Source organism: Bos indicus x Bos taurus, chromosome 14, assembly GCF_003369695.1.
Source record: "Bos indicus x Bos taurus breed Angus x Brahman F1 hybrid chromosome 14, Bos_hybrid_MaternalHap_v2.0, whole genome shotgun sequence".
Taxonomy (NCBI): domain Eukaryota; kingdom Metazoa; phylum Chordata; class Mammalia; order Artiodactyla; family Bovidae; genus Bos; species Bos indicus x Bos taurus.
Window position 1 is genome coordinate 56,529,674 of NC_040089.1, and position 20,985 is coordinate 56,550,658.

Genomic DNA, 20,985 nt, shown 5'->3' on the forward strand with positions numbered 1-20,985 from the left:
CTTGAAGAAATTTCGCCTGCCGCTCCACCCACGCCCACAATAGCCAGGAGGGATGGCGGGAGGAGGGCGGGAGGATCTCACGCATGCGCTATTGTTCTCTGAGCGCTCGCGTTTGAACCCCGCCCCTTTCTTTAACTGGTTTAGCCACTGCACTTGCGCAGTTCAGGACTGTTTGTTCCTTTGTCGGCGCTATCAATAAAGTTTTAGCTAGCGCACGCTTTCCTTTTCCTTGGCAAGATGGCGGAGTACGACTTGACTACTCGCATCGCGCACTTTTTAGATCGGCATTTAGTCTTTCCGTTGCTTGAGTTTCTCTCCGTAAAAGAGGTAAGGGGTTTTTTGAGCGCGCGGAAGGCGTGGGAGTGCTTGAGATGCGAGGTATGGCCAAAAAGCAGTGGCAGAAGCCTTAGGCCTGATGCGTGGGATGCGGCCGTGAGTTTGGTCTTGAGACGGGCTGTAAGGACCTGCTAGTAGTTTAGTGTCAGCCCTGTTGATTAGCTACGCGAAATTCTGCCGTGAGCAGGGGTAAGGTGACAATACGAAACTCAGGGGCGAAAGGGAACTCAGGGGCGAAAGGGAATGATCTCCACTTCTTGAGATGCCGGTGCCGTAGGGACTTCCGCGTCATTCCTCTCGGAAGTTGGCGATTGGCTGGCTCTGCTGTAGTAATGCTTGACTAGCTGGCTTCTAAAAGCAAAAAATTTAATTTTTTTCCCGGGCACTGTAGGAAGGGTGGTTTGGCTCTGTGCTTTTCTTTGCTGGATGGTTTGGAATGATTTTCTTACACTTAAATATCTAGTCCCTTAATTTCCGTAAAGTTATGAGTTCTTTGCGAGGAGTTTAGCGTTTCTGTAGATAGCCACTTCTAGAAGCGTCGCATGTTTGATTCGATGGGAAGGGGGACCCAAAAAATAACAAACCAGCAATTTTTATCTTGAAAGTTGGTTTTCAGCGTATAGATGTACGGACTTCGAGTGATTGGAATTGGTCGCTAATGTTTATTTAGCTATTCAAGATACCTTGAAAAAATATGTGGTTCTGGACCTAATTTAAAAACATATCTCAGCCCTAAAAGTTTGAAAATCTTAGGCTTAGTTACACTTAAGTTTATTGGGAAATTGGTGTATTTTAGTAGTTACAATAAAGCGATATTGCTGTGAGGAAAGAATTAGAATATTGACCAGAAAAAATAGACGCGTTCTGTTTGCAGAAGCAGAGTAAAACTCGAGTCTACTTAGGGCACTCTAGATTTGGGGAGTAGATTTTGTGTGTCCGAACAGCAAAACAATTAAAAAGCCCTACAAATAAACATTAAATTCTTCTGATAAGTTTTCAAATTTTCCCATGGTGCATTGGACAAGTATAACCCTCAAATTCGTATGAACCTTTTCTAAAAACCTACAGACAACTCTGTAGTTGTTGAAATTAGAGAACAGCCAAGTTTATTTTCAATACTGTTCAAAAATGTCTTGCCATATAAAACTTGGTTCTGTCTTGGTTTTTCTTTTATAGGATGTACTTAATCTATATTATAGAGCTTGAATAAAACAGTTAGTTGGCCTTCTGTTGTCTTTTTTGGATAATTGAGAAAGATTCATCAAAGATCAAGGAATAGAAAAATATCTTCTTTACTTCTAAACTAACCAGACTTCTTGTTTAATGGTCTTTACACTTTGGTTTTTCAAGGCAGACAGATGACAGGGAGGAATACATAAGTGTTAATTAGTTTTTCATTGGGCAGGACCAAAACTGAACAGAGCTGAGAATCAGTGGGAAATAACAGCTCTAACTATGTTTTCTTGGAGAAAATATTGGTAGTTTGGCTGTAATACTTCGAGAGGCAGAAGATGCTGGAATATTTATCAGCAGCCATGAAATTAAAAGACACTCCTTGGAAGGAAAGTTATGACCAACCTAGATAGAATATTCAAAAGCAGAGACATTAGTTTGCCAACAAAGGTCTGTCTAGTTAAGGCTATGGTTTTTCCAGTGGTCATGTATGGATGTGAGAGTTGGACTGTGAAGAAAGGTGAGTGCCGAAGAATTGATGCTTTTGAACTGTGGTGTTGGAGAAGCCTCTTGAGAGTCCCTTGGACTGCAAGGAGATCCAACCAGTCCATTCTGAAGGAGATCAGCCCTGGGTGTTCTTCGGAAGGAATGATGCTAAAGCTGAAACTCTGGTACTTTGGCCACCTCATGCGAAGAGTGGACTCACTGGAAAAGACTCTGATGCTGGGAGGGATTGGGGGCAGGAGGGGAAGGGGACGACAGAGGATGAGATGGCTGGATGGCATCACTGACTCGATGGACATGAGTTTGAGTGGACTCCAGGAGTTGGTGATGGACAGGGAGGCCTGGCATGCTGTGATTCATGGGGTCGCAGAGTCGGACACGACTGAGCAACTGAACTGAACTGAAGTATAGGATTACCATGGAATTATGAGAAATCCAAGATAAAATCTCATCACTAAAAAACTTACCCTTTGGTGGAGAAAGGTCTGTAATTATAAGTCCAAGAGTAATAAATGTCAGAGAAGTACTATCGGAGTGTTATCAAAATTGAAGAGGTACTATTCTGTGGGCAAAAAGGATTTTGAGGAGGGGAGTCCGAGTTTTATAGGCTAGATGGTTAGGATAGATACTCAGTGATGATGAGGGTATTAATTAAGTATATTTATAGTATATTGGAGAATATAAGCTCCATGAGAGCAGGAACTGTGTTTTCTCCCTTATGTTCTCAGTAAAGAGAGTCTGATATAAAGGCTTTTCATGATTATTTAATAAATGTGTGAATACTTATTTGAAGCTTGATGTTCTTTATTCTCAAGTGAAGTAGAAGGCCAGATAATTTTTAAGAGCCTGGGGAATGAATTGAGACCTGGACTAGGATCCTGTCTCTGTAGGATCCTGTCTCTGTCAGCACTCTGGTGCACTTGGGAGCTATCTTTCCCATCTTGACTAAACCTTTTCTCATGCATCAAGTGTTCCTACTACTACCACCCTCATGGGGTAAGTTAGAAAAATTCATGAACTAGTGCGTATAAAGAATTCAGTCTTCTGGTACAGAGTAGCTACTCCAAAGCCTCCAAAGGAGGCTGCTGCTGCTGCTAAGTCGCTTCAGTCGTGACTAGGCTGTCCTATATGAGAGGGGAGCGAGGCATTCAGTTGGGGTTTTGAGGAGTGAGGTCAAGCATGGAAATGGTGACTGAAGAAGCTGACCAAAGACAAGTGCAAGGATTGGTGAGTGTGAAGAGCCTAACTTTGATTGGAAATCTTACATTTATAAGTGGTCATTCTTGGAATGAGAGAAACAGTAGAAGGTTATTTGAGTAGCGTAGACAATGTGGTGGATAAATGCCATCTCAAGATTGATGAAAAAGAATTGTTGATTTGAGAAAAGCAGAGATTTGATTGAATAACATTATTGCCTAGTTCTGAAATATTTTATAATTAACCTTAGCCAGAACATAGAAAAGAGATAAATTTTTCCAGTGCTAGTGATTGACATTGAATTCTGTTTGGTTGGAGAAAATGAATGGAATAAATGATAACTAGTACAGAGAAGAGCTTTAAAATAGCCAAAACCTGGTGGGCTACTGTCAGTCCATGGGGCCACAAAGACTCAGACATGACTGAGCACACGTTAAAGAGAAGAGCTTGGAAATAGCAAAACTATCCAAACTAACGTGGAAAGTGACCATCAAAAACTGTAAAAATTAGAACAGAAGGTGTGTTGAGGGTGATCAAGCATTTCAGAAACAGTGGTAGAAGAGGTGATGAATTTAAGTTAGAAATGTAGAGATGAGGTACTGGATGAAAGTTATAATTTGCAAGATAAAGAAGCTTTAAGGGCTTGAGTATTTGAAGAATCATCAGTGTAGATGTTGGATTTGTAGAGAGTGATAGCAGGAAGAGGTGTTGAAAGATTTTTAGTTTATTAATAAGTAGTTTTCAAGAGGTAGACAGACTGAATTGGCCAACTGTAGCATGTGAACCAAATAAAGCCCTCTCTCCCTGTTTTGTATGGTCTGAGCTTAAAAAAAAATTTAACAGATGAGCATTTGCAGTTGTTCTTAACTATAGAACACTAACTGTACACCAGTTGAGTGAAATTTTTCCTGTCTAGAAAGAATTCCATTCTTCTCATTAGAACTGTGTTGCAAAAAATTTTATTCTGTGTTATATTTTTTAATTTCAAAAAGAAAATTGTAACTTTTCTTTCTTATGGTACTTACATATTGTATTCTTGATTTTTGCGTTTTGGCTCACAAAATTTAAAATGTTTACTATCTTTTCTTTACAGAAAAAGTGTGCCTATAAGATAAAATTTAGAGAGAATGATGTAAGTGGGTGTAGATTTAAGAAGGGGCCATTGAGGTCTGAGGCAGAGCAGCAATGCTTTGGATCTACAGCTGGGAGAAACGTTACGAATTAAAGGCTGTTGATGAAGTGACTAGGAGAGGTGGCATGCCAGGAAAAGGATCTATTCACCTAAGGTTCGAGTTTCCATAGGGCAAACTGAAAGGAAACTTTGTTGTTGTTTTGTTTTATAAGTCAACTTCTTACCAAGTATAACGTACATACAGAAAAGTGAGCAAATAAAATGCTTTTTTTCCTCCCAAGGAAGCACACTTATGTGTGACCACCATCCAGATCAAAAAATAAAATGTTGCAAACATCCTAAAAATCTTTCTTCTGACCATTCTTAGTCATTACTCACTCTTCCCAAAGGTAAGCACTAGTTTGATTAGTTTGGCTGTTAAAATTTTTATATACATGGAATTAAGCATTCACCAGCACCTACTGCTTTGTATGACTTCTTTCCACATTGTGAGATTTATCTAAGTTAGGGTGGTAGTAGTTCATTCATTTTCAATTTGGGATGTTAATCCATTGTATGAATAGACTGCTGTTGATTCATTCTCATGTTGATAGACTTGGCTGTTACAAATAACGTTTCTGGGAACAGTCTTGGTAATGTCCTTTGAATGTATACACCCATTTATTTTGGGTACCTAGGAGTAGAATTGCTAGGTTAAAGAATATTTTAGTTTTGGAAGATAAAAACAGTTTTCCAAAGAGGTTGTAGTTCTGGCAGCAGAGTAAATTGTTCAGTTTCTCTACATTTATACCAACACTGATATTGTCAGTTTTTTAGATTTTAGTGTGGTTTTAATTTATATTTCCTTTTAATTAAGGAATTAATGAGGTTGAGGACCTTTCTCAGTGTTTATTGGCCATTTGGGTATACTATTGTGGAGTGCCTGTTAAAATCTTACAGCCATTTTCAATTGGATTGTCTTTTTCTTACTATTTTGTGGGAGTTCTATGTAGTTCGGAAGGTTCAGGTTTGATCTCGTGGCTGTACCGTTTGACCACCTTTATCTTGTCTTTTCATGAATAGTAAAATGTTGTAGAAATTATCTGCATTTTTCTTTGCATGGCAAAACTAGATTTAGTACAAAAATCTTGTGCTGAAATGGTATCATCTTGAGTACTTGATTAAAAATTGTTTTTGAATTAACATTACCGTCTCTCTACCTGAGTGCCCTCGTGTAAAATCCTTACATGTTGCTCAGTACACGACATGTTTATGTGAGTTTGCTTATGTATCTATTTGGTCCCAGAACTGTGGGCTAAATTCATGTTTATTGGACTTTTTGCCAAAGCGAAACCTGTTACGACAAGATTGACAGAATGGGTGCTAGTTTTGTTTCAGGAGTGTAGATGGAAAGCATGAAGGATTTTAACTATTTAGAGAAAAAGTATGTGGAATATAAAGGAGAGACCACCTCAAGGAGAAATGAGTAGGCATCTTGTGGATGTGAGTGACTGAGAAGGTAAAACATTTAAGAGTTGATTCCTAATTACCTGATTGTGGAAAGGTGTCAGCTATACCATGTGCTTCTCAGTGGGGTTGGTATGGTTGGTTGTTTACCCATAGCCTTGTTCTTTCTAGGCTAAAAGGTGACTTGTAGGGACACATAAAAGATCAGAAGTTGGTGAGAATGGTTTTGCTTTATTTTAAAGTTGTTAGGTAAACAAAATCTTTTGTCTCTGTAAGTTGATTGCTTGCCTTTATTGTAGGAGCATGAATTAATAGTGTATGATATTTTACTAAAATATTGTAGTTTAGGATATGTTCCCAGGTACACTAATCTTTACTATTAACTACTTTTTTTGAGGGAACTTGAGTTTATTCATTAGAAAGTTGTTTTGTTTTGTTTTGTTTTGTTTGCAGATATATAATGAAAAGGAGTTGTTACAAGGGAAATTGGATCTTCTTAGTGATACCAACATGGTAGACTTTGCTATGGATGTGTACAAAAACCTTTATTCTGATGATATTCCTCATGGTAAGTTTTTTCATTACATCTGAAGTTTGACATGTGAGCTGAGGGCATGTGTATTAAACATTTTGTGATTTATAAAAGAACTTTAGCTGAAGTTTTAATAATTATTTGAATGATTTAAAAGTTGTTTGAGTGAAAGGTAATAAATATAAAGGCTACAGGTCTTCAAAAAGTATTTTCTTTCATAAAAGGTGTGAATCTACTTTAAAACATGGTCATCAATGTTTTCAGTTCATAGTATGCATCATCAGAGTTGTACTTACTAATCAGATTGTTTCCTTAGAATTATCTGAGAATGTTGCAGGTTTTTTGGCTTGCTAACTTTTTCAGTTAGCATCGTGTGTGCATTAGAGATTTCCTGTTTGTCTTGAAGCATCTGAGAATAGCCCTGGTCCTCAAAAGCTTGGTCCCCAGAAGTACCATCTTCAGCTCACCTGGGAGAGCTTGTTAGAAATGCGAATTCTTGTGCACAGATTTACTTAGCCAGAGAAAGTTGGCCAAAGACCAGCACTCAAATTAGGGAACTACTGTGGTATAGTATTTTCTAAATCCCTGTTTTCTGTAGTAATAAGTAAAGTTGCTCCGTCGTGTGCAACTCTCTGTGACCCAATGGACGGTAGCCTACCAGGCTCCTCTGTCCATGGGATTTTCCAGGCAAGAGTACTGGAGTGGGTTGCCATTTCCTTCTCCAGTAGATATTCTTTAAAAACAAAAAAAACACTGCAAGTAATATTAAAAGATTTTAAGAACTCTTCAGTAGAGAAATAACAATTTGCTCTATTTAAATAGACATTTCTCAACATTTGATCTAGATTCCCTCTGTGTGTGAGAAACACTCTTCTAGTATATACTTTCTAATATATAATGTAGAAATTATCTTAAACATAATCACTGTTTTGACTTCTTCTAAAATTTCCTGCAAGAACCATAGCTCTTTATATTTTAATTTGTGGTGAAAAAGTAGACTTACTATTTCTCTGAAACTTTAAAACATGCTAACAGGGTAGGTTACGTGCAGGTTTTCTCTGACTTCATAGTGCAGTAAAAAGGAACTATAGAATTGTCTGTGAGAGATTGCCGAACTGGATTTATAGCGAAAAGAGAAGTTACTGATTGGATTTAAATTCCATTCAATCTAGTTGAAAACCTGTAGTAATAATGTATGGAAACCCTTTTGGGCCTGTGTTCAGAAACTGGGATAGTCTGCTGAGAGAATGCAGTGACAGCAAATATGAAAACACCGAGAATGAAGTCTCTGAAATGTAAAGTTAGGTAATTGGTTCCTCAACAGCTTCTTTCAGACTGTATCTGTATATTCCTCAGTTTGCTCTGAGAGTAAGAAGACTTTGTGATGCTAGAAAGAAACAAATTGGATCTAGGGGAGTTACTGACTTGGTGGCTCCTGGCATGTGAATATGTTGGGGAGAAATATATATGCGTACAATTTAGATAGATTGAAAAATGTCCAAGACATCCTCATAGTTAGTATAATTTAACATTGTAGTACTCCTTTGCATTTTTAATAGCTTTGAGAGAAAAAAGAACAACTGTTGTTGCACAGCTGAAACAGCTTCAAGCAGAAACTGAACCAATTGTGAAGATGTTTGAAGATCCAGAAACTACAAGGCAAATGCAGTCAACCAGGTAGCTTCTTTCTTTTTTAAAAAAGTATTTTATTGAAGTTGCATTGATATATAATGTTGTGTTAATTTCTGCTGTACAACAGAGTAATTCAGTTCTGCGTGTATATAGGTTTTGTGTTCTCCAGCATGGTTTTTTCACGGGATATTGAAAATAGTTCTTGTACTGCACAGTAGGTCCTTGTGGTTATCCATTAGATACATTTAAAGCTTCCATCTGGTAATCCTCGCCTCTCCCCCTGCGCCCCCCCCCGCCCCGGCCCAGGCAACTACAAGTCTGTCCTCTGCGTCTGTGAATTTATTTCTGTTTTGTAGTTCGTGTCGTAGCTTAGATTCCACATCCAAGTGATGTCATATGGTGTTTGTCTTTCTGTTTTTGACTTAGTATGATGTAGGTACAATCATGTTGTTACAGTGGGTGTTATTTCATTCATTTTATGGCTGAGTAGTATTCCATTGTTTATATGTACATCTTTATCCATTCACCTGTTACTGGACATTTTACGTTGTTTTCATAACAACTCGGTTACTGTGAATGGCACTCTTATGAACATAGGGGTTCGTGTATCTTTTTGAACTACAGTTTTGTTTATATATGTGCTCAGGAGTGGGATTGCTGGATCATATGGTAGCTCTGTTTTTAGTTTTTTGAGATGCCTCCATACCGTTTTCCACAGAGGCTGCACCAATTTGCATTCCCACCAACAGTGTAGGAGGGTTTCCGTTTGTCCACAACCTCACCAGCATTTATTGTTAGACTTTTAATAATGGCCATTCTCCCTGGTGTGAGATGGTACCTCATTGCAGTTTTGATTTGCATTTCTCTAATAATTAGCAGTGTTGGGCACATTTTCATATGCCTGTTGGCCATCTGTATGACTTCTTTGGAGAAGTGTTTATTTAGACCTTCATGTCCTTTTTCAGTTGGGTTGCTTGCTTTGTTGTTGTTGAGTTATATGAGCTGTTGTATTTTTTTTTTTTGGTTTTGTCACATTGGGTGGCATGTAGGATCTTAATTCCCCAACCAGAGTTCAGACCTGTTCCTCCTGCAGTAGAAGTGAGAAGTCCTGAGCACTGGACCACCAGGGAATTCCCTTATGAGCTGTTTGTATTTTGGGAAATTAAGCCTTTGTTGGTCGTATCATTTGTATATATATTTTCCAGTCAGTGGATTATCTTTTCATTTTGCTTATGGTTTCTTTTGCTGTACAAAAGCTTATAAATTTGACTAGGTCCTCTTTGCTTATTTCTGTTTTTATTTCTATTGCCTTCAGGTAACCTCTCCTTAATTTGAATTCTAAAATTCTCTTTTCTGGATTAATACAAACATTAATTCATGCTTTATCTAGTAACTCAGTCTAAAAGTTCATTGTCTAAATGATGACTTTGTTTACTTTGCTTTATCTTTATTGTGTAGGGACCAAGAAGTCCTTAATTATAACTGATAATACTAAATGTTTTTAGAACTTCTTGACCAGTTAATCCAAATGTCATTATGCTGAGCACCTCCACCCCTCTTTCCAGGGACTTCTGGGAATGTCTGGAGACATTTTCGGTTGTCACAATTAGATGCTGCTGGCATCTAAAGAGAGGCCAGGAATGCAGCTGTACATCCTACAGTGCATCAGATACTATTCTCCCTTCCCCCTAAAAGAATCACCCAACCCAAAATGTCAGTAGTGCTGCGGGTGAGAAACTCTGTGCCTAGGGAGGACCTGTTCGGGAAATCCTGAGCTCTCTTATCACATTGCATCATTCTCTCCTATCCTTCCATGCCCAGCCCGAGGAGGGTGGTAGAGAGCTGATAGGTTATTTTTTATTCGTGACTTCCTCTTAGCTAGAAGTAGACTTATTGTTTGGTTTCCAAAGAAAGCATGTTACCTTACTCTGACTTTACTAAGTGAAGACCTTTGTGTCATTAAAAATGTTTAAAAATAAAGTCCTCTAGTAAAATTGAATATTACCATCATGGAAAATCTTTTCTATCAATACATTCACTTGAGGAGGAGTTCAGGATTTTACCATGTTGCACCTTGAGTTCTTATGATACATCATTGAACCAAATTTTTAGAGTGATTGGCTCTAAGTTTATTTGTGATTTGAGAAAGTGTTACCAGATATTTCTTTTTATAAAAGCAGCAAGTACTACAGTGTACTTGCTATACATACATACTATACATGTACATACTATGCTGCGGCTACTGCTGAGTCGCTTCAGCCGTGTCCGACTCTGTGCGACCCCACCGACGGCAGCCCACGAAGCTCCTCTGTCCCTGGGATTCTCCAGGCAAGAATACTGGAGTGGGTTGCCGTTTCCTTCTCAAATGCATGAAAGTGAAAAGTGAAAGTGAAGTCGCTCAGTGGTGCCCAACTCTTAGCGACCCCATGGACTGCAGCCTACCAGGCTCCTCTGTCCATGGGATTTTCCAGGCAAGAGTACTGGAGTGGGGTGCCATTGCCTTCTCCATATACTTTATAATATAAAGTGTGTAACAGAGTTCTTCATTGTGGTCTACAGCAAGTATTAAGTGAGGTGTTTTTTAAAAATCTTTTTATGTTAAAATTTTGTAAATGTTTTTATTATTATAATATGCTCATATCCCCTCCCCATTAAACTTTCAAGTAAAATTATGCTCCCAAAGACATGCAACAGTATTCATTCTTGCAGTAAACATAAGGAAATGGTTTCAGTCTTGAAAATGTGCAAAAGGCGGGCAACTCTGCCACCTGTCATTTGTCCCTTGTGTCTTTGTCACTAATTTGTTTTTTACTAGGCTGCCAGCATCTCAAGTTATGCTACTTCTAGAAAAGTTTAATTGGGTTTTTTGACCCTTTGGTATGAACTGTATACTGATAGAATGTGTAGCACAGATAGCCTGTAAGTTAAGCATGCTTTGTTAGTCTTCGAAATTTGCCAAATCACTGTTCTTATGAAAAATACTAACATTGTGGAGGGGGGCAAAATTAATCTATAGGATTAATTTGTGCTTGTTTGTATCGTCTGTTTATTTCCTTCTCTATTCTAATATATTATCAATTAGAAATGTGTCCTCAAGAGAGCAAATAGCATTTTCAGTAGGTTACCACCTAAATAGATCTCACTGATGTCACTATAAGAATAGTCAGAATGTTCTGGTTTTATTACCTGAAAAACTGAGATCATGTGGTGAATCAGAACATAGGATTTTTAATTAGGGCTTAAGAAATCTCAAAAGTGAAATTTTAAACTTTAGTTTTCCTTGAGTTCCTATTCCTTATGTTCAAAACATGTAATGTTCTGTTTATTTCTGCTGCTGCTAAGTCGCTTCAGTTGTGTCCGACTCTGTGCGACCCCAGAGACGGCAGCCCACCAGGCTCTCCGTCCCTGGGATTCTCCAGGCAAGAACACTGGAGTGGGTTGCCATTTCCTTCTCCAGTTTATTTCTGGAAGTCTTGTTTTTAGTGTTAAATATTAAAGTAATTGTGTGGCTTTATGTGAGTAATAAGGTAGAAGTTGAATATGCTTGTTTTCTGTGGTCTGTGAAAGACAGTAATTTTTAAATTTTTTTATTAAGGGATGGTCGGATGCTGTTTGACTACCTGGCAGACAAGCATGGTGTAAGTGGTCTTTTAAAAAACTGTTTAGTTGTCATATTGTAATAAAGGTACAATGCTGAATAAATAATAAAGAACAATGCTTAATAGTTAGATTCATGGCTTGAAAAGGATGTAATTTCCCAATTAATGTGTTAGACATAAGACCAGGTATGTTTTTGGAGCTTTAAAAATTAGTCTTGATTGGAAAATAATACGCTTGTAATTACCTTTAGATAACATGTTAGCTTTTTGTATTTCTGACAAGCAGGTAAAACAGAACTAAATATGAATTAAAATGCCTTGAAGAATAGCAATAAGTAACACTTTGGCTACCTTGTGGAATGTAGTAGCCCTTGATGTTACCAAGACCTTTATAAATCTCAGATAAAGGAATGTTATTATAGGCTTACATAGTCATCTTCCAGTCTCCTTCCCTTGCATTAACTCAAAGTGTGTGTATAATCATTTGCATATAATTAATTATTTAGCTTGCATTCAAGTTTTGTCTTTTATTTAACACATAATTATTGTAACAGGAGGCATGTTGACTACTGGGCATGATTACTTTTTCTAGTTTCTATGTAAAATGTTTTGATATATTTGTTAATGTTCTAGTTTGGAGCCTTTCTCTTAGATTTCTTCTCTTTCACTAGGTTTGAATCATAAACTCTAAAAATGGGTGTAATTTGGGGGCCAGTTTTTGCAGAGAACTGAAATTTACTGTACACATTATTTATACAGAATCAGAAAATCTTAACAGGGATGCATGTGCTAGATAGTTGTCTAAGCTCCTTTACCAGCTAAGGGATGCACACGTCAGACCTTCAGCTATAGTTCAAGTTTGTATCACAACAGTGAAGATGTTACAATTCATAACTCAAGGCCAGAGCTGTGAATGTGAAATTCAGTAATTCCTAATATATATTTTAAGGGTCATGTGGTTTTCTGATATTGGGCTGGGGGAGGGATCAATTTTTGAAAGAATTGCTATCTGGGGACATTTGAAAGAGTAAATGGTTTGAATCTTAAAACTCAAAATTAAGAAGCATAACCTAAGCTTTTTTCTTTTTGTAGTTCAGGCAGGAATATTTAGATACACTGTACAGGTATGCAAAATTCCAGTATGAATGTGGAAATTACTCTGGAGCAGCAGAATATCTTTACTTCTTTAGAGTGTTGGTAAGTAATCTTTTCTTTTCCCTCTCTTTTGTAGGTTGCCTTGGTTCTTCAAAACAGGTCTATAGATTTGGGTCTGTCCATTAAGTTTTCAGCCATCATTGGCAAAAGAAAAAGTAAACTTTCAACAAAAGCCAGAGAGAAACAGGAAACCTTATGTCAGGGCCTCAAAGTTTGGAGGGAGATTTAGCTTGTCCTTGAAATCCAAAAGTAGGAACCACTAATTTGTCATTTTATATATACATGTATGATTTTAGCATTTGTAGAGTTCTATCATGTAATAGATTTGTTATAATAATACTGCCCGGCACAGTGAATGGCACATTGTAGGTGGCATATTACTTAATTTTTAGTGAGTAAATCTATTATTGCTAATTTTAGTTCAACGTTTTATGCTGCACGTATTCCTTGAACTTGTTCTAAACAGCTGTGGAATTCTAATGACATTTTAAAAAGATTTTATGCCTTAATAGTAACTTTTTCTACTTACTTCCCCCCCTCAGGTATGAGACCATAAATTTCAATTTTTTTCCCCATTTTGTAGGGAGTAGATGAGTTTAAATGGTATTGCTACATAATAGCAATTTTGTCTTACCTGACAAGTTCTAGTTTCATTGCTTTTGTCAGGTAAAGAGAGTTGTGTGAAGCTAAAGGAAAAATCAGGCTTCACACTGACAGATTTCTTTCTCATTCTGTCTTCTGTTTAGGTAATTATATTAATAAATGCCTTCTAAAATCTCCAGAATTCTTGTTTTAACTAGCCTCTCATTTGAGAAATTATAATTCGTTACTTTGGTTTAGTAAGAAACTGCTTACATCTCTGATAACTCTAGTTAATCCTAGAAGTTGGGAAATTACCTCTTAAGACAGGGACTTTTTGTGTTCTAACCTTGGAACAGTCCCTTCTTTCTGTCTCTGTTTTCTGGTACCTTTTTCTTTTAGCCCCACATGTCACAAAGAAAACATTCAATGGCTCCTATCTTTGGTTGTTTTCTAGGAAATTAGATTTTCCTTTTTTTGTAAGGGAAGGAAGAGTTTGGTATTATTAAATAAATCTTATACTTTAAAAAAATACTTAGACAACTTTGTTTTTTAAAAGTACCATCCTTTCAAAGAAATAGATTTCACTTTATTTCTGAGTTTGATTTGGAGAAAAAAAATTTTTTTTCTTTTACTCCTATTTGTAAATGAATTCTTAATTTGCAGTTTAGCTGTGGTTAGCTTGCAAGTGCATTGAAGGTAATGGATGATGCTAAATTTGTAGTGGCTTATCAGAAAATTCCATCAGTTTTACTTTTAATATTATGAAGGATTTAAGAGAGCAAAAGTTGATTACTTTGGAAATGTAAACAGCTTAGAAGAGGATTGTAAAATCAGAAGCCTGCTATGATTACAGGTACATGAAAAGAGTTGGTTATTCATATCATTTGTTAATGCTGGGAGTGAATTTTGAGAATGAAGATTTAGTGTCATGTTAGAGTTCTAGCACAGTAAATTTATTGTTGCTGCTCAGTGAGTGAATGTGCCATTTTGCTAAGACATGGAAACTTAAGGTACCTGCTGGAAATCCAGATATTGAAACTCTTCTAGCATATCCACCCTTGAAAGCAGGTTGGTATGAAGAGCCAACTGTAATGACATGGACTTGAGCCAGAGTAGTATGCATGAACCTTTTGGGAATTAAAAAACTTGCTGCACTGCTACAAAAAGCTTTTTATCCTAACATGTATTACATATTTTAGTTTTAATAGTATTATTATGTTTATGTAGTATGGTTTAGTCTGAAAATTTCTGCATGTGCTTCATGTATGGGGCCTCCCTGGTGGCTCAGATAGATGGTGTATACTTTAAAAGTTTGCAGAGTTTTTATATTTACTTTTGTAAAATATGAAGATCTCACTTGGTTTCCTGTCTTTAAAAAATTCTGGATTGATCTTAAGCTTTTGCATCACCTGGCAAATCTTATGATAGAACTCAGATGACATTCCAGTGGTTGAATACCATGGTCCAGATACAAAATTAATGTTTTATGTTAAGAATCAAAATACAGTGATTGGACAGTACTCAGAAATTAGGTGCAATTCACTTTAAACTTTTTATCCCATCTTGTGCCACAGAAAAATTGAGTTACATGGAGTTGGTTATTTCATGTTGGCATATTGATAAAGGCTAACCAAGCTGAGTTTTAAGCTGGTTTATTTTACTTTTGATATAGATAGGCACAATTATAAAATCTGTGTATTTGAGATCTTCTTAATAGCAAAGATAAAAATCCTATATTAAATTTGGGATAAATAATATCAAGTGTTTTTGCTTATTGGTTATTTAATTTTTTTGCAAAGGACCTGTTTTCATTTCTCAGTTCTTTCCTAGTAGTTGATTAGTCTTTTAAATCTATGGTTAGGGAAACATAAGCTATGAAAGAACCATTGTAACTATGATCTGAGATTAGAATTTGACTCTCTGAGTGACCTATTGTAGGTTAGTGTTGTATAAATTAAAGCTGTGTGACCCTAGAATCTACTTTTATTTTTAAAAGATTTGGTGGCTTTTAGAAAATACCAACTAGTACTTAAATGCACCCTCATTGACTGCGAAACTTCTTTGAATAATACTGTAAGAAATTCATTAATTTAAATTGAAATGGTGCAATAAATTTGGTAAAAATTTTGGAAATTTTTTTGTTTTGAAAGTTATTATCACTGTATTTTAATTATTTTGTTAGAATTTGCCCTCACTGTGGTCTTTGGTCTGGCTTCGAAATATAACCCCTCCCCTCATCCAACAGCTATTTGAAATAAAAGTAATTTTAAGATGCTGGGACTGTTGGTGATCGTATTTGTGTATGTGATTCACTTAGAATTTAAAATTTCCTACTCTTCAGTACTTGTCATTCAATTTAAAGGTACTTTTCCTTGACTCAAGAAAATTTGAGTAATGTTGAGTTGCTGCTGCTGCTAAGTCACTTCAGTTGTGTCCGACTCTGTGCGACCCCATAGACGGCAGCTCACCAGGCTCCCCCGTCCCTGGGATTCTCCAGGCAAGAACACTGGAGTGGGTTCCCATTTCCTTGAGTTGTTGGATTTTAAAATCTTTTCTTTTTTTTTTTTAGTGTATTTATTTATTTTGAGTTTTAGAATCTTGACTGAAGATTTGGATCAGATGTGCTCTGCTTGATAATGTCACTGTAAAAGATGTGTATTTCATACATCGTTCATCCCATTTTAACATCTAAAATTGGGATGTGTCCTAAATTGACCTAAAATAATTAATACACCTTAAAATTGATGACATCTTAAATTTCAGTGAAATATTAGTACTTAGATTTCTTTGTAAGGATCAAACATCTTCTCTTTTGTAATTTGAACAATAGTTTTATGATATTTGTGTCAGGTTTTTAATTTCAGTAAGTTTTAACATGCACATACCTGTGCAGCCAGCACCAAATCAAGATAAAGAATATTTTACCCCAGAAAGACCCCTTGTTTCCATTTGCAGTCATACCTCATCTCTTGTTCGTCTACTGATTGATTTCCATCCCTGTTAGAGTGGCCTTGTAGAATTTCATTTTAAGAGGAATGATATTTTTAAGCTTGTGCCTGGCATATTTTGGCTAGCAAGTTTTTGAGATGTGTTTGTGTTGTTGTATGTATCAGAAGTTTGATTCTTTACCTTCTAGGAATATACTAGTTTTTCTGTTCATTCATTAATAAACATTTGGATTAGTTCTGGGTTTTGTCTGTTTCAAATAAAGATAATGAATATTCGTATACAAGTTTTTTGTGGACATAAATTGTAACAATAATAAGAACCAGTGGTTTCATTATGTTTCCAATTTTAATTTGCAAATTCAGTCTCTGCTATTTGCCTGTTCTAAGAGTTTGCCTGTTTTAAGAGTTTGTTATATATTTTTCAGTATATTTGAATTAGTTATTGCCGTCAAAGGAAGAATCTTAGTATAGGCTGAGTCTGAATTAGGTGTGGTCTTAATCCTCATAGTTAAGGCAGCCTATAGTACTCTGTATCGTCATTTCTAGTCTCATTATTGTTTTGGTAATGACTCATATTTTCTGAGTTTGTATTATGTGTCAGATGATGATGTAATCATCTTTACATATATTATGTCATCTAACTCATACAACAATTGAGGTGGGTTCTGATAGTATCTTTATCCTATAAATGAGGAAGCTAAAGCACAGATGGCTCAGCTGTTTATAGTGGTAGAGCCAAAATTCTTAGTTTTTGGATTTCCAGTCCTGCCCATATAATTTTATTTAACTTGTAATTATGATATGTACTAATGGTACTTTACAATTAATACCACCATGTAAATGCTTCAGTGAAAAAGGTATTCTGCCTCCAGTACACTCACTTGCTTCTGCTGCTTTAGCACAGTTCAGAGTCATTATATAATCCACTTTTCTTTGCCTTGCTTTTTGAGAGTCCGGCTTTACTTGTTTTTGTTGGTAGCCTAGTCCTTATAGGTGTTTGGGTTTATGATACTCTTCGACCAATGGCAAGAGGAGAGAGCATGGCCCTCATTTCTCTTTTTTTGTAGGTTAAAATTGCAGTGTGAAATCTATAGCTTTTATGAATAGAGGTATAATTTTCAACAAGTTATGCTCTCCATGCATCATTTCTGCCCTCATTTTTAATGAAGATAAAAAGTTTTTATTTACCTTTCATGGTATTAGGATTGTATAAGAAAATGAACTTTTGTTGCTCATTGCATATTCCTTTGATAATTATTAATGTTATTAGCCAATACACTTGCTTTTCTTTTTGTGACTTTTTCCACTTGTATCGTAATTCAGAAAGTTTTTTGTTCTGAAAATTTTTTTTAAATTGTAAATGAGATCCACAAGTCTTCATTTCCACATCTTTACTCCAAATTTTTAGCAACAAATTGCTTCTGAATCTTAAATCTTGGCAAAGATTTAGGGCTCTAAAATTCGATTAATTGTGTATGTGCTGTGTACTTAGTCACTCAGTCGTGTCCAACTCTTTGCAACTCCATGGACTATAGCCCACCAGACTCCTCTGTCCATTGGGATTCTCTAGGCAAGAATACTGGAGTGGGTTGCCATGCCTTCTCCATGGGATCTTCCCAGCCCAGGGATCAAACCCAGGTCTCCTGCATTGCAGGCAGATTCTTTACCATCTGAACCACCAGGGAAACCCTGATTAAAATTATCTGAAATGGATTATGCTAAAACACTGGTGCTGTATCCTAGTTTTAGGTTACTCTTTATTTTCTGATCTAGACTGAATATCAAAGACCTGAGTATTTTTAGTAAATTAAGTTAAATGAAAGCTGTTTGAGTCAGCTTAACCAGTGTGATCCAAATAAAGGGCAGTTTTGGGAAGAGAGCTTTAGATTTTTTAGTAGGCTGGGTGGATATGTAGGGTTTAACATTATCTATTCCTCCAGAGTATTCAGAATATAATTAATTATGATGGCTTCAACAGGTTCCAGCAACGGATAGAAATGCTTTGAGTTCACTCTGGGGAAAACTGGCCTCTGAGATCTTAATGCAGAATTGGGATGCAGCCATGGAAGACCTGACACGGCTAAAAGAGACCATAGATAATAATGTGAGTTACACCTTTTTAAGGTGATTCTCTGAAGTTTCTATGTATCCTTCATACTTCTTAATAGGAAAAGCACTGTGTACTTTTAAAAGGAAGGAAGAATGGGAGGGAGGAAGACTAAACTAAAATGTTGACCTTACTTAAAAATCACAGTGGGTTAGTGGGTTGATTAATTTTACTGAATCTCCTTGAAGGAAGTTGTCAAACTTCTTTTGGCTCTTAGAGAAAATAACTCCACTTTCATTTTTGTTAGAGCTGTAATGCCTCTCTTACCTGTTTCAGTGGAAGAGACATAATACTCTTAGTGCTACCCTTTATTGAAAGTCCTATGCAGAAGACATTTTTCATCTCCTATTAGTGTCTAATAAAACCTCTTTTAATGGAGTATTTAATTTAGTGCTTGCTTTTAAAAATGTTTTCTGAAATGAGTGTAACTTAGAGGCTCTGTAAAAATGGCTTAGTGGACATTGTTGAATTTGTCTCTGAGAACAGGGAAATTTTGAATGTCAAGGGTCATGTAGAGAGCAGAGTAGTATAGGAGATTGGACTTTGATCGTAAGAATCACAGTGTGCATGCTTTAGAAGGTTCTCATTTTAAAATTCCAGTATTAGCAATAATTTATTCCCTTTCCTCTTTCTCATATATTAATATTTCCTTTGTATACATTTTTTAATCCTTTAGTCTGTGAGTTCTCCACTTCAGTCTCTTCAGCAGCGGACATGGCTTATTCATTGGTCTCTGTTTGTTTTCTTCAATCATCCCAAAGGGCGCGATAACATTATTGATCTCTTCCTTTACCAGCCACAGTAAGTTATTTCACTGTTTTTGGTTTTTTTTTAATATTTATTTGTTTATTTATCTGGCCGCACTGTGTCTTTGTTGTGGCCTGCGGGAGCTTTTAGTTGTGGCATGTGGGATCTAGCTTCCCAACCAGGGATTGAACTGGGCCCCCTGCATCGGAGCTGCAGTTTTAGCCACTGGACCACCAGCGAAGTCCCCACTGTATAATTTTCACTTTAATTATATGAAATCAAACGGGATTTTTAAAATTTAAAATGTACTTCTAACATTTAAATTTGTTTTCACATTTTTTTTTCCCTTCTTCATGTGGTAGATGTGCTTGTTCATGGAAAAAGCTTACATATAACTCTTAAGTAAATTATTTGATAAAAGTATATTCTGAGCCCTAAAGTGCTCTTTAAGTGTGGTCCCTGGGCCACCAGCATCAGCATTTTGCAGAATGTTATGCCTTATCCTAGAAGAACTGAATAGAATCTTCTGTGTAACAAAAATCCAGGTAATTCATACTTGCATGAAAGCTTCAGAATTCGAAGACTTTAGGCTGTATTATTTGGAAGGAAGATAATACATCCCAGGAATCCCTATTATATCATCTTTGCTCTATCATCCAGCTTTTGGTAACAAGAAATACACTGCTTTGTGAACTATACTATTCTATCATTAGGTAGAAGTCATTTTTAAAATTTATTCTTTATGCCTCTGAATCTTCTACCTGTTATTTCTTAATATTTTGGTTGGAGCAACAGAAAACAGGACTTACTTTATGAAAATATTTCAGATACCTGAAGATAATTTTCCTTATTTTTCTTTCCTTCAAGCTAAATATCTCTGATTTTATCAAGTAATGTAGTTTGTTACGTTCTTTAGTATTATGGCTGCCGTTCTTAGATAACCACCAGTTTATCCATAGCGTTTTCAAAATCTGGATGTTTAAAATTGAAAGCTTATTCTAGAATATCTAAGCTTTATAGAAAACAGTGGCAATATTAGCTTCAGTGACCAGTGCATATGCTTTTATTAATTTAACCCAAGATTTCATTAACTTTTGTTTCTGGGTGTGACTTATTAACTGCATTGTTGGCTAAATCACACATAAATACTTTGAGCCATATTTCTGTTATTTTTAACCTAAATTAAGATAGAGATCCTAATACATTTCACTTGATTTTTGCTTATTGTTGTCTGTCAAATTAAGATTTTAATTTTTTTCTAAAATGTGTATTTACTTTACAAAAGTATAGTTTAGGAATTGATGGTATAATACCCTTTTAATATAAAATCAGTGAACATTGAATAACCTATATTTTTTGTGTGATTTTCTGAAGTTTTAAAAACAAGGCAGTAGTACTCTAGCAATATTTTTACATAAGTTGATGAAATATAATCATCTAAACTGATCACATTAGTAACCATGTTCTTTAAATGCTCAGTTTATTAAGGTTTTTAACACTGAAATATTTGACTTCTTCAGTTAAGTTGTTAACGTGAACATCTGAACTTTAAATTTAAGAGAAATTATTGGTGGTGATAAAGATGAAAAATATTTGCCAACCAAGAAGTGCCAGTAATTTTTAAATGTAGAAACAGGGAGCCATTTTTAAATGGTATAAATTGTGTTTTCTCCATTAAATGCTAAATATTCCCCTGAATCTGGCAAATAGAAGCACTTTTATCAGAAATCTGCTTGGCTTATTTTCTGTATTAATATTATAACTTAAGTTCAGTATTAGTGTATTTAGTCAGTATTTGCAGGATAGTGAAAGTTGCTCAGTTGTGTCCGACTCTTTGTGACCCCGTAGACTATACAGTCCATGGAATTTTCCAGGCCATAATACTGGAGTGGGTA

The 20,985-nt window shown here is 36.0% G+C and overlaps 1 protein-coding gene across 1 annotated transcript in view; it reads left to right on the forward strand.

Moving 5' to 3' along the window:
- The first annotated feature begins 220 nt into the window (after positions 1 to 220).
- Positions 221 to 20,985, forward strand: part of EIF3E (eukaryotic translation initiation factor 3 subunit E) — a 47,939-nt gene continuing 27,174 nt past the window's right edge. Inside the window, exons 1-7 of the mRNA XM_027561314.1 lie at positions 221 to 327; positions 6,242 to 6,356; positions 7,880 to 7,997; positions 11,548 to 11,590; positions 12,644 to 12,748; positions 18,215 to 18,340; positions 19,020 to 19,144. Coding sequence (XP_027417115.1) covers positions 238 to 327; positions 6,242 to 6,356; positions 7,880 to 7,997; positions 11,548 to 11,590; positions 12,644 to 12,748; positions 18,215 to 18,340; positions 19,020 to 19,144 — 722 coding nt within the window. The 5' untranslated portion in view covers positions 221 to 237. The remainder of the gene's footprint in view (positions 328 to 6,241; positions 6,357 to 7,879; positions 7,998 to 11,547; positions 11,591 to 12,643; positions 12,749 to 18,214; positions 18,341 to 19,019; positions 19,145 to 20,985) is intronic.